Source organism: Aspergillus homomorphus, assembly GCF_003184865.1.
Source record: "Aspergillus homomorphus CBS 101889 unplaced genomic scaffold BO97scaffold_8, whole genome shotgun sequence".
Taxonomy (NCBI): domain Eukaryota; kingdom Fungi; phylum Ascomycota; class Eurotiomycetes; order Eurotiales; family Aspergillaceae; genus Aspergillus; species Aspergillus homomorphus.
The window spans coordinates 360618-373482 of NW_020291894.1; the positions used below are offsets into that span (position 1 = coordinate 360618).

The window sequence follows — 12865 nt, forward strand, 5'->3', positions numbered from 1 at the left end:
TCTTCTTCCTCCACGCACCCCCCCGGACCTTATTACCTAGTACTACTTCCTTCTCAAGCCCCGATAACGCCTATTTGAGCCTGTCAGTGAGTTCCCAACTTTCCGAACCCTGATGACCCCCCTTTTCCCCAAAATAAAGACTATCCACACTAAGTCTTCTCGGCCTGTAAGGTGTCCATGTCCTGGAACGTGGCTGACGTTCCTTGATCTTCTCGATCGTCCCAGTTGCTAAATCCCAGTGACGCCAGCTCCCTTCTCCCCGAGAGTGAAACACCAACCATAATCTTCCAGCCCCAACAGCGTTTCCTGTCTTTCTCGGCTCTTTTCCCACCCTGTTCTCATCGTGCATCTCGACCAATGTCCTCCCCATGTCAAGACCTCCATCTGCGACAGACAATACCTGGTCAGGACCCCTGGTGACACCTGATGCATCTGCCCAATATGATTGCTCTGAAGGGCCTGACCTCCCTCGCGACCAGCAGCGGCGCCACAACGATGCTCGGAGCCAGCTCATACATCAAGATGCCCAGCAAGCTCCTTCGCCTTCCCGCGCCGAATCTCCCACGGCTCATCAATGGGCCAAGCCCGCTCCCACCTTTCCTCTAAAACGGCCCACCGCAGCCCCCGTGGAGAGACTCTCCCGTCCCGATCGCTCTCACAGTCCACAATTGTCTGAGAGAGATAGCATCTTCGCAACGCATTATCTCCCCTCCGACACCGACCCTAGCACCACCCCGCGGTTGTCGCCTTCGGAAGATACAAATCATGAGCCGCCAGCTAATCTGACTCCTCTGCTTGAGGATGTGTCTGCTTCTGCTTCTTCGGATTCTCCTCACAAGGTCTTTCCCCGCTCTAGTTGCGTCGGCACCTCCCACATGGAAGTTGACGTCCACAGGAAGCATCCGTTAGACTCTCCTTCGTTGCTTCCGCCGGTAGTCCCGCATTCTACCCCTTTGCTACCGGTAGACTCGGATGCGATTGTGGATGAGCAGCCGGGGCTAGCACATCGCAGTGCGCCATACTCTGTTTGGGAAAGCTTGCAACCCCTTCGAAAAGTCTCGTCAGATGGTGCTGCTAACAAGCCGGCTGCTTTGGTGGATCCTCTAGCCCATCGCAGTCTCCTGTCGGCCTCCCTTAGTGATGCGCCTTTGCCGACCTTACCACCCTTACACTCCTCCGTCTCTTCGCCGGGCGTCCACTCCCCAGTGGCCAGTGTCGACACAACTCACTATCCCTGGCATAAATCACAATTCCATGACGGAGCACGTGAGACAAAATTGGAACGGAGCTCGAGTCGCAGTCGGCGTGGCAGAGTTGAGCAATCGATAGAAGCCAATTTGACCAATGCGGAGCCCGCATCTCATGTGCGCAGCCGTAAGTCAAGTCATTACTTGGGATTGTTCAAAGAAAATACTACCTCGCCCGATCGTAAACGAAGAGAGGAACGTGCAGGAAGACACGACGATTCCGCAGAGCTCCACGATTCACACCGCTTGATCACGCATTCGGAGCCTCGTTTCTCTCTGGAGCATTGTGATTCCCCGTTGCCACTTCCATCTCCAACAGAAAATGGGGAACTTGCGACTTCCAAGAGTTTGTCGCAGCTGTCGCTCGCTGATACTCCACTGATTTTGCCAAGGATAGAGAGCGAGACCAGTCAGGCAATGCATGGTGACAACGTCATTAAGTCGAAGCCACGGGCTCTACCTCGAAGTCTTCTAGAGGAGATCCGCAACTTTCATTTGACACCCGGAGGAGCCCGTGGCACTTCGTTTTCACGAAGCATTCCTACCCAATTTGCTGAAAGAGGGCGAGACTATTTCTCTAAGGACCATGGAAGCCACGGCGGTTTGGGCTCACACCTGTCTACATCCGATTCAGATCGGGAACAGCGTCGTCCATTGGAAGAGGAAGAAGATGAACAGATATCGTCGGCCGTCTATTTCCCACATGAGCGGGTCACGGTATCAGAAGAGGTCGATTCCAGTCCGCCGTATACGGAGGGCCATCGTGGGGCAGCGCCTATTGACATCTCAACCGCGCAGAATGGCCACGTCTTGATGCCTAAGAGACATGTTTCTGATGAGCCAGAAGGTAATCATGTGGACATATCTCTTCGCTCTAAAAATGAAAGTAGAATCCTGCACGGCGACCTCCAAGGCATACCAAATGCTCCAATAGAAGAACTTAATGAAGAGTCTCTTGCTTCCATTCCCGAGCGCAACAATGATTATTATTCGACATGCGAATCCGAGTTTGCATCTGCCGACGATAGTGGCCTGTCAATTCGGGATGAGGAATCGAGCTTGACGGACGAAGCTGATGTCACACCCACTGCCACCCCGACCCAGGGCCCACGATTCCCACGTGCGCGACGCAAGCATTGCAATGCTGCACCCCTCGGAGCAGTGGAGCTCAAACCTTATCGTCATCAAGTGGGTGGACATACGACCGTATTCCGATTTTCCAGACGGGCTGTATGCAAACAGCTCAATAATCGGGAAAATGAATTCTACGAGCGTATCGAGCGCAGGCACCCTGAAATGCTGATGTTTTTGCCGAGGTGCGTATGCCGTGTTGTTCTTCTAGCTCCTTGCGACAGCGAGAATACGGTCTTTTTACTTACACTGTCTATAGATACATCGGCGTTCTCAATGTCACTTTTTCAAAGACACCAAAGCGATCCAAGGAATCATCCATGACCAACGGAGAACACAGAGATATCGAACATGCTGTGAGCAATTCCAACGTTGCTGACAGTAAAGACTCGATGGCAGCAAGTAGCTCATGCCCTTCTAAAGACACTGATCAACCGCGGATCTTCAGCCAAAAGCAAGTCACCGGCATTATACCGCAAGTGATACTGGAAAACAATAGACATATTATTCCAGCAGATCTCTTCTCCCACTATCAGCGCCCAAGAACTGCAGATGGGTCAATGACTCAGCGGCGCTTCTCAAACGAAATCGAATCCATTTCGGACAGATTGAACGGACATGCGTCCTTAGCTGATGGTCCGCTATCCCCCCAGGCGCTGAAGAAAAAGCAGTGGGGTGCTACGACCGTCAACAGACAGTTGCAGGAGCAAGTCTTACGTGAGGTGTTTAGCCCCCCTGCTATTCACCACCACCGACGTCATGCACGTGGTCATCTGAATTTGCCAAGGACGTCTTCGGATGGCATCCGCCGCAGGGTCAATCTCTCGGAAGACCGAACTCTAAGCCGTCGCACTGCTTCCGTTGAAGATGCATCGGCCCACTCTGCTGGCATTGAGATCTCCAAACAAACAGGTGATGGGCTCGGACTGTCTTCATCGGCGTCTACGGCTTTGGATGCGGGCCAGAATCGACTTGAGAAGGTCCGAACCGAGGAGACGCCCCCACGTGCTAGCTCGCTCTCGCGAACTCGGCCCATGAGACGTCGCCGTTCTGGGAGCGGGCTGCAGAGACGGGGGAGCCTAGGCTCCGGAAAAGGAGGAGGCGAGCTGCTATTCTTCGACGACGATGGATACGGGGGCGACAAAGAAGATGGTGTCTTTCCAATGGAAGGCGATGTATCTTTGAAATCGCCATCAAGACAGCGAGTTGCCGAAGAATTCGGGCCACTTCTTCCCCAACCAAAGACTGCTATCGCTTCCAAGCCTGCCGATCAGGTTTCGAACGATTCCTTGGGCTTGGATTCCAGGCATGATGATCATGCACTGCTCCCCTCTAATCCCAAGGAGGCGCAGACGCGGAAAGACGACAGGGTCCAATTCTTCCTTCTGCTAGAGGATTTGACTGCGGGCATGAACAAGCCCTGCGTGTTGGATTTGAAGATGGGAACGCGTCAATATGGCATTGAGGCTGATGATAAAAAGCGAAAGTCGCAGAGACGCAAGTGCCAATCCACTACTTCTCAGCAGCTAGGCGTGCGCTTATGTGGCATGCAAACATGGAATGTGAAGAAACAAGAGTATTCCTTCGAGGACAAATACTTTGGTCGCGATCTAAAGGCTGGTCGAGAATTTCAGGATGCTCTTACGCGTTTCCTTTACGATGGTGCTAGTCAACGGAGTGTGACAAAGAAAATCCCTGTTATTCTCGAGAAATTAGCGCGATTGGAGAACATGATCAGAAGACTCAAGCGGTATCGCCTTTATGCCAGCAGCCTCTTGATTCTCTACGATGGTGACCCGAACCCCGCGGATAAAGGTTCTCAGATCAACGGTCGATCGGGCTCCGGTACCATGCGAGAAAATTTGCAACGCCGGAGCTCTGATGATGGGTATCCAGATGTTCAGCTGAAGATCGTGGATTTCGCGAACTGTGTCACAGGGGAGGACGAAATCTCGCCCAATGCTCCCTGTCCGCCGCAGCATCCCGATGACATTGATCGTGGCTATCTGCGCGGTCTTCGGACTCTACGAATGTACTTCCAACGGATCTTGAAAGAGGTCAGCCAAGATGACTATGTCGAAAGAGGCGAAGGTGAGGCCATCGCCCTTGGCTCTCGCCACTCAGATCAAGACGAATCATCAGAGCGGTACTGGGACGAGAACGTCATGGAGAGTGACCCCGGTGAAGTCAGCTTCTAATCGCTGATCCTTCTTTTCGATGGCGGCCTTGAGCCTCGCGAGCCCTTTTCCTTTCATTGAGTGCCTTCGACTTACCTTTATATCATCCCTACACTGTACCTGCTGCTTTGGCTCGACCAAATGATGCAGGAATGGTTCTGTGACAGCTGATATCGAAGACCGAGAGCGGTCAACTGCCATCCTATGGCGAGCGAAACGATATTGACGACTAATCATGGCATTATGCTACCTAATTCAGCCTTCACTATCCATGCCTGGAGCATGATGGATGAAGGGTTTTGTACTGCGGCCAGAATCATATGGCATGTATGAAATTGTTTTTCAGACTTGTTACTTTTGTCTTTGTTTCTGCTGGTAATTTCCGGTTTGTTCCTTGGACCTGTTTTACTGCTCTATACCTCCTGGGAGTAGGTGCAAAGCTCTGGGATCGTTGTTGTGCTTTTCAGTCTGGTAGGGTAATTTTTTTCGAGACTTGTGGTACTTGTGTACATAAGTAAGGATGGGCGCAGCAGTTAGACAAGACCTCAATATTCGTACCATATAGTGAATTCTTTGATGAAAGCCTAAGTCAAAACTGTAAGACTGGCAATGCAAGGGAATGTTGTATGTGTTTTCTGCTAGGAGCAAGGGTTAATTGCGCAATAAGAGGTGGGAATGATGAGTACTGTCCGTCTGTCTGTGACCGCAGGCTAGGATCACGTGTCGGGATGATAAGCAGACGTTATCTAATCGTGCTCATCATTCCTCGGTCCATCCTCCTCTTCCCCTTCGCTTTCCCGACAGCTTAGCTCCTGTTTTGGCAATTCCATCTTTATTATCTTTAGCCTGTTTTGCCTACCAATCTCTGCATCCGACTACTGATTATCTATTTTCTTTATCTGGTCATATGAGAGCTCCAGCTGGCTAGAGATTCTCCGATCATCGTTACTAACTCCTTCGCTCGGTGCTGTGCTCCGGATGACGATAGTCCGTCTCCACCTGAGGAGTCACATTCACATTCATACCTCACCTGTCTCTTTCGCTCGCTTCTTTGGCTAGAGTTCCCCTTCGTATCCCGAATCCCAGTGTTTTCTGAAGGACAGCCTACAATATGCCAGGGTCCAATGGCCAAACAGTCTCTACCATCGACAAACGGGACTTCGACTCTCACCGTCCCTTACTAGACAGATTGGACGACGGTGCGGATGGAGAGGAGCACGGAGCCAACAGGTCACGACCAGTGTCCAGGCTAGCCGCAGCAAACGACGAGGACGGTCTGCTGAACGACGTGGTCGAAGAGATTCTGGAGCGAGACCGCAAGAAGATGGCCAAGGAAGTCATCCGAATCGGCAGCTTTGCCTGGGGGGTGCTTACTTGGTAAGGTTAATCTCAGTGCGAACACGATTGTCAGCGGAACTCTTGCTAATCAAACAATCGGAACTCCTCAGCCTGGGAGCTGGGAGCATCACGGCGTTCTCCCTTTACGGTCCTCTTCTGCTGACTCGCCTTCATTACACTCAGCTCAGGGTCAACGCTGTCGCGATCGCCGCGGAGGTCTCGATGTACCTCCCTGTCCCACTCTTTGGCTACCTCTGTGATCGATACTCGCCCTCGCCCCTTGCGTTGCTCTCCGGGATTGTGTTTGGGGCCGGCTACCTGCTGGCTGCCTTCGCCTACCGGAGCGGGCCGCCGCCCGATACCGGTGGTGAAGGCTGGCCTTTCTGGGTGATGGTGGTGGCATTTATTGCCATCGGGACAGCTACCAGCTGCATGTATCTAGCTGCAGTGACGACGTGCGCGAAGAACTTCGGCCGGGGCAAGCACAAGGGGATCATGTTGGCCGTTCCGATTGCCGGGTTTGGGCTGAGTGGCATGTGGCAGAGCCAGCTGGGAACCTATATACTTTACGAGCCTCGCGAGGACGGTAGCCGTGGCGATGTGGATGTGTTCAAGTACTTCGTCTTCCTCGCTCTGCTGCTCTTCTGTATCGGTGTAGTCGGTACTTTCGCTCTGCGGATTGTGGATGAGGATGAGGAGAAGTACATTGACGATGCGGTTGAGGAGCTCGAGAGGAGCGGTCTCCTCGAAGAGAGCGAGTTCTTCCGATCGAGAGACGAAGTTCGGTCTGCTTACGGCACATTCGCGGCCGATTCCGACGAGGAACGCACGCTTGTCCGGTCGGAAGAGGAGCTGGAAGCAGCGAGATTGGACAAGCAGAGGGAAGACGAGGAGCGCAGGAAGAAGGACTGGCTCCTGAACTATGAGACGAGGGTCTTCCTCGAGGACAGATCCATGTGGTGGCTTGCAGTGGGCTTCTTCTTGGTCACCGGACCCGGAGAGGCCTACATAAACAACGTATGCACCCCTTTCGCTCCGCACGAACCCTCTGGCATAAGTTAGACTAACTCTGGTAGCTGGGCACTATTGTACAAACACTGACTCCCATCTCCAACCTCCCTAATGCCCCATCGCCCGCAGGCCTACCTTCTACGCATGTCACCACCGTCGCATTGACCTCGACCATCGCGCGACTTCTCACCGGCTCGCTCTCCGACTTCTTCGCCCCGCAAGCCCGTCACCTCTTGCCCGGGGGCAACCCAGACCTGAACCGACCGGCATCGCCATCGGACCCCGGGAACAGAGTCACCTTCACGCGACTGGCGTTCCTCCTCCCATCCGCATTCCTCCTGTCCCTCGGCTACCTCCTCCTCGCCTCCCCCTTACCCCTCCAATACCCGGGCCTTACGCATATCACCACTGCCCTCGTTGGCCTCGGCTACGGCAGCGCCTTCTCCCTCGTCCCCATCATCATCTCCGTTGTCTGGGGCGTGGAGAACTTCGGCACAAACTGGGGCATCGTCGCAATGGTCCCCGCCGCCGGCGCAGCAGCATGGGGCCTGATCTACTCGCGAGGCTACCAGGACGCGACGGACGGCGGCAACAGCACGCCGGACGGCCAGTGCCACGGCTGGAGATGCTATGGGTTCTGGGCAGTAGGATGCACAGTGAGTGTGTGGGTGGCTATCGTGGCTTGGTCCATCGCCTGGAGACATTGGCGACGAAGGGGGGTAACCGTGTAGCTTTCTGTGTCTGTTTATTCATTTATTTCCCTGCATGTGTGGGGATTTCTGGCGACCATCTAGTTTTTCATTGGGCGATACTTGGGTATATTGACATCCGTATATAGACGTGACGTTTTTTTTTTTTTTTTTTTTTGGATTGTTGGGATTTTGTGTCTACCATTCAGCATATTTGGCCCTGTTTTGGTCTATTGGGGCCGTGTTATTTACCGTTTATGTTTCTTTTTTCTATTGAGGGGGCTTTCAAGTACTGATCAACAAGTGCCCTTGTGAACTACAGCATAGTCAACTATAACTAGCCAAGTGAGTATCACCTACGGCTATAGCTAGCCGTCCAGACCAAATCCTCCGGGTCCAGACTCACGGTAGGTGTCATTGATGGGGACAGAAGAAGGAAGAGCCAGCACGGTGTGAAGGAAGCATTAATGCGCATATTCAGTATCCGTTGAGGGTAGGTATACCTACCCATTGCCCAGGGCGTGCATGATACCTACCCGCTGACTACATGCAACCGCACCCCTGCGTCGATTCAAACGAAGTGCGCAGGCCTGGTTGCCAATGGGTAGGGAACCACGGACTTTACGTACACAATTAAGGAAGTAATGCTTCAGATCGATTCACTTTGTTTAGTACCGAGTGAGATCATGATTAGTTATAGGTCATGCCATATTGAATAATTAAAGCCCATAGTTATACCCCTCATAAAGATACAGCACTATCATCATCCTGATCAACAACAAGCCCGCACACCACAAGGGGATAATACAGCCAGGCGTCTATTATTAGATCCCAGTAAAGAAGAGCCTAAACATCCGTCGACGAAGGATCCAGGCCCATGAAAACCTTATACAAGCGTCTACTCGCCGCAGGTCCAATGCGGGAATCCGTGAGGGCGCCGTTCTTGTTTGCGGATTTCTGTGTCCCAGTTCAGCAAACGTAAATCAGGCTCTCTCACCAGGGAAATACGACCCTAGATAATGAAGGAGGAAGGAGGATGGGAGAGAAAATACCTTAACATCCTCTAACAAGCCGGGACCCTCGCTGCGCATCGCCCGCACTAGATCCAACACGCTCGGATACCGCTCGGCGATGCCGTAGGCCATGCTGGCTGTGATGCGGTTGACCTCTTGCAGCATCTTGACGAAGGTGTCGGAGCGGTTCTCGCCGGGTTTGACCTGGCCTACGTCCATGCAGAAGGCGGAGTCGTTGACGTTCATGCGCTCGCGGCGGTAGGGTACCGTGGAGATGTGCTCGGTAAAGTTCTTGATCCATTCGGCTGAGTCGGCGGGCGCGGCGGTGTGGTGGATCAGGCACGCGTGGGTGACTTGGAGGTCCAGGAGGGCGTCTTCGATGGTATCGTCGTCGACGGGCGGGGTGGTTTCTGGCTTTTTGGCTGCGGGGGCTCTTTTGCGGCGGGAGGTGGAGGTCGCTGTTGTTGTTGTTGTTGTTGTTGTTGTGCTTGTTGTTGTGGTTGAGGAGGAAGATGTGGTGGTGGATGCTGCTTCTTCATACTGGCGACGGGCTTCGGCTTGGTAGGCTCTATTGCGGGAATTCTTGTTCTTGCGCATCCACACGGTTAGGCCTTCGATCAGGTAGATGGGGGTGTGGTTAGGGTAGGCCGATTTGAGGGTCTGGATGTGCCGCTCTAGAGCCGAGGCGGGTGAAATCACCATATCGACAAACTCCTGCGCCGCGACCAAACACAGAACATGCTCGTTCTCGTCGCGGATGTGAGGAGCGCACGGTTCCCAGTATCCCAGCGCTTCATTGTAGGTAGCTTTGATCTTGCGCCGCCACTTCACGACATTGGGGATCGAACTCGCGAAGAACGACATCTCCACCCCGAGATGCTTCATGAACTCCGTCGTCTGGTTTCCGACACTGTTCCCCTCGAAACTCGAGGCCAGATCGATCAGCATCTCCGACGTCGACTCCTTCTTGTCCACCTTCAGTTTGTTGACCTCGGCAATGTCCGCCGCGAGCTGCTTCTCCCGGGCCTTCTCTTCCTTGAGTTTCTGCTTGCGCTCCTTCTCGAGCTGGCGCTCCTGGTCTCGTTGCGCTTTGACTGCCTCCCGTTCCCGGGCTTTGGCGTCCTTCTCTGCGCTCGTGAGCTTGGTGGTTCTGCGCGGAGGTTTGCGGGTAGCAGCAGTGGTACTGGTTGCTGCGTCCAACTCGTCATCCTCGATAATGTCATCCTCGGCTTTATCTTTCCTGCGTCGTCGAGTTGTCATTGGCGTAGGATTCGTTCCGGTGGTACTTTGTGACCGTTCAAGGTTGGCAAGTAGGCTCGCGGTTCGACTCGAGAATGCGCCGCCTGTAGTCGGTGGTGGCATCGGGAGCTCAAGAAGTTCGTTGATGTCAGGGAACTGGATTTGGTCGCTGAAGTCATCGATGTTATCCCGCCCAGTCGTCCTTGCGGGGCCAATGCGCTCATGCTCATTATTATCGTCGTCGATCGTGATAGCGTTTGTGGTGCGGGAGGTAAGCTCTCGTGTGGTAGGAGGAGCATTAGCTCTGGGCTCCGGTGCAGATGAAGTGAACATTATCGGATCTGACTCTCCATTCCATGACGGGAGCTTCGGGAGGGCGGGGGCCGGAGCGGGACCGAGGGCAGCGGGACCTTCGGACGACAAGATCACATCGTCGTCGGAGAATAAAAATAGGTTGTTCTTTGGCTCCGGAAGGGAGGGTTGTCGAGTTCGTGGAACAGGGGGATCTTCATGACTTAGCCGTCGACGTTTGAATGGCTGCTTGTCGAGGTCGAGGTCATCGTCCCATGTGAAAGCGGAGAGGTCGAGGTCGTCGGAGAAGGGGGCGGCGGGCGGGGTGGAATGAGCTCGTCTTGCGGAGGCGAATTCGAGTCGGTCTGCCGGAGGAAGAGGGGGAGGGGGCGTGGAGGAGAGAAGACTGATGATCTCCGGCATTGTGTCGAGTTGAGGCCAATAGAGGAAGAGATAACCAACAGTAACTGCGGAGGATAAGAAATCCAGGCCCGGCGGCACGTGTCGCAACGTCACGTCCGATGCGCGCAATCACGTGAAATTTCTATCTATACAAGAGCTCAATTGACGGGGAAACATCAGACATAACCAGAAGATTCTAATATACATTGCAAAAGGGTATTGAGTAGCAAAGCAGATCAAAGCAATCTGAGAAGAAAAGTAACAGAAACAGCGAACACAACGCCCAGCAAAGCCAAAAGCGCGAGGATCTGCTGGAAACCATTGAATGGCCGCCTCTCCTTGCGGAGCATGTCGGCGATCTCGTCCTCCAACTTTCCGCCCATTGCGGTGAGAGAGAACTCGCTCTCGACCCGCTTCTTTGCCGCGGCAGACATACGATCCAACTCCGTCTGGTCCATCTCGTAGAGCACCTTGTTCATGACAGCCGTCCAGTCAGCGTCGTTCTTCGCATCCCTTAGCCAGCCCGTCTCTCCCTCGACAATTGTCTCCAGGGGTCCGCCCGTATTCGACGCAAGAACCGGAATACCCGCGCGCATCGCCTCGACAGGCACGATCCCGAAATGCTCGTTGACCGGCGTGTAGAGGAGCAGCTTGGACTGCAGCAGGAGGATATCCCGGAACGCCGTGGGCACGGACAGCAAGAAGAGCACATCGATCGAGTCCGGGACCGAGAGCGCCGAGACAACCGTCTTCGCCGTCGCAGTCTGCAGTCCCAAACCAGTCGCCAGGTGCTCCAGCTCCTTGTGATACTGCACGTTCTCCTGAACGCGATGATCATAGCCACCTGCATCCGACCACGCATTAGCAAACACAAACAAACCTCCCTTCTCACCCAAGTGACAAACAATGAAGAAAAGAGATAAACAAAAACTCACCAGCAATAACCAACCTCGTGCCCAGCCTCTTCTCCTTCCCAAGCCCATGATATGCACGAATCGCAAGCGCCATATCCTTCTTCCTCTCAAACCGATTAACACTAAGCAAGATCTTCTTCCCCCCCCACAGCCCCCCCGCCCCCTCATCTCCCTTCCGATCACCACGCGCCTCAGTATCCACACAAGGATAAACAACACTCAGATCCCCCAACCGCTGCGAGCCGAAAACCCCCGTGATAACCCCCCGTGTGAACCGCGAATTAGCGACCACCTTATCGGCCGCGCTCATCGCCCACCCCTCGAACCAGTCGAACGGCGCGCGGTACAAGGTCTTGACGACGCGCAACAAGTCCCCGCCTTCATCCTTCCGCGCAAGCAACTGATCCGGGAAATGACAGTAGAACAGAATCCGCTGGTGGGCCTGGCGTTGTTGCCCGGCTCGGGTTCGTGGACTTCTCCTGGAACCCCAGGTCTTCAGGATCGGGACGCAAGCGGGGACTTGGTCTACGATGAAGATCTCATCTTCCTCGTCCTGGGGTTGCGTAGCATCTGCGCCTGCACCATCGGGAGAGGAGGAGCTCTCCGCTAGTAAAGACAACGTCAGGTGCACCTGGCGCGCGATCGCCATCAGCACGTGGAAGCGGCCGCCGATGTGCGCGGGGAAGAGTGTGTTGCCGCGGACGCGCACGTCCAGAGTGCCATCGCGGGCCTCCTCGAAGCAGTGCGACTTGTCGCGGTGGGAGGTGTAGATCGTGACGCGGTGGCCGCGATTCTGGAGGGCCAGGGCCACGTCGATGATGAGGCGTTCGGCGCCGCCGATGCCGAGGTCCGGGTGGATGATGGTGATTTTGGGAGGCCGGTTCGCAGACGACATTGCGATGATCGATTGTTTGGTTATTTTCGCAAGTGTGTGAGCAATTGAGTGACTTAGGGACAAAAGTAGATGGAGAGGGCCATCTCAGGTGAAGATGGGGGATGAAGTTCTGTGTAATTTGCTTTTGTTGTCGGGGAAAGAGTACACGCGGCCACTATCGGCTCAGTTGATAAGCTGATTAGGAGGTGTCATGTGACGATAAGAGACGCTGGTGGTATTTATGAAGTCATACAGCTAAACTAATCAACCCATAATTTGTTGTTGGCAACATAATTGAAGTTTAGTTCAAACTTACGTGCCACAGAACTCAATCAGTCTGGCGGGCAATTGAGACTGTATGTTCTAGAGTATCTATTGGATACCGCTATGGACAGCTTTGCTAGAGAACTCAAAACAACTTGCTCATTCAATGCATGTCTAAAGTTTAATGACAGGGTAGTCGAGCAATGTACAAAATCAAGCCATACTGCTCAAGGAGGTCATAAGATGGATTTCATAAAACAAGGGGTGAATAGAAA

At 53.7% G+C, this 12865-nt stretch overlaps 4 protein-coding genes across 4 annotated transcripts; 2 read left to right on the forward strand and 2 right to left on the reverse strand.

Moving 5' to 3' along the window:
* Window positions 1-368: 368 nt before the first annotated feature.
* Window positions 369-4576, forward strand: BO97DRAFT_340100 (inositol polyphosphate kinase KCS1; the record flags this gene model as incomplete). The annotated part of the gene is made up of 2 exons (XM_025691580.1): window positions 369-2563; window positions 2638-4576. The coding sequence occupies 2 exons, from the start codon at window positions 369-371 to the stop codon at window positions 4574-4576; spliced, it is 4134 nt and encodes a 1377-aa protein (XP_025553738.1).
* A 788-nt stretch (window positions 4577-5364) lies between these two features.
* On the forward strand, window positions 5365-7747 carry BO97DRAFT_441582 (MFS transporter). Its single transcript, XM_025698182.1, has 3 exons — window positions 5365-5932; window positions 6004-6910; window positions 6970-7747. The coding sequence occupies exons 1-3, from the start codon at window positions 5667-5669 to the stop codon at window positions 7633-7635; spliced, it is 1839 nt and encodes a 612-aa protein (XP_025553739.1). The 5' UTR covers window positions 5365-5666; the 3' UTR covers window positions 7636-7747.
* A 692-nt stretch (window positions 7748-8439) lies between these two features.
* Window positions 8440-10559, reverse strand: BO97DRAFT_386377 (uncharacterized protein; the record flags this gene model as incomplete). The annotated part of the gene is made up of 2 exons (XM_025693532.1): window positions 8440-8550; window positions 8646-10559. 2 exons carry the CDS (start codon window positions 10557-10559, stop codon window positions 8440-8442), a joined length of 2025 nt encoding a protein of 674 aa, XP_025553740.1.
* A 100-nt stretch (window positions 10560-10659) lies between these two features.
* Window positions 10660-12448, reverse strand: BO97DRAFT_364790 (GDP-Man:Man(1)GlcNAc(2)-PP-dolichol alpha-1,3-mannosyltransferase). Its single transcript, XM_025692553.1, has 2 exons — window positions 11474-12448; window positions 10660-11382 (listed from the first exon to the last, which is right to left on the reverse strand). The coding sequence occupies exons 1-2, from the start codon at window positions 12345-12347 to the stop codon at window positions 10775-10777; spliced, it is 1482 nt and encodes a 493-aa protein (XP_025553741.1). The 5' UTR covers window positions 12348-12448; the 3' UTR covers window positions 10660-10774.
* Window positions 12449-12865: the final 417 nt, after the last annotated feature.

Bases quoted from the DNA above. Each gene is read 5' to 3' on its own strand.
- BO97DRAFT_441582 (XM_025698182.1), top strand. From the start codon at position 5,667: ATGCCAGGGTCCAATGGCCAAACAGTCTCTACCATCGACAAACGGGAC. The intron at 5,933-6,003 runs GTAAGGTTAATC...GGAACTCCTCAG, and splicing joins GCCTGGGGGGTGCTTACTTG to CCTGGGAGCTGGGAGCATCA. The intron at 6,911-6,969 runs GTATGCACCCCT...TAACTCTGGTAG, and splicing joins GAGAGGCCTACATAAACAAC to CTGGGCACTATTGTACAAAC.
- BO97DRAFT_364790 (XM_025692553.1), bottom strand. From the start codon at position 12,347: ATGTCGTCTGCGAACCGGCCTCCCAAAATCACCATCATCCACCCGGAC. The intron at 11,383-11,473 runs GTGAGTTTTTGT...GGTCGGATGCAG, and splicing joins CACGAGGTTGGTTATTGCTG to GTGGCTATGATCATCGCGTT.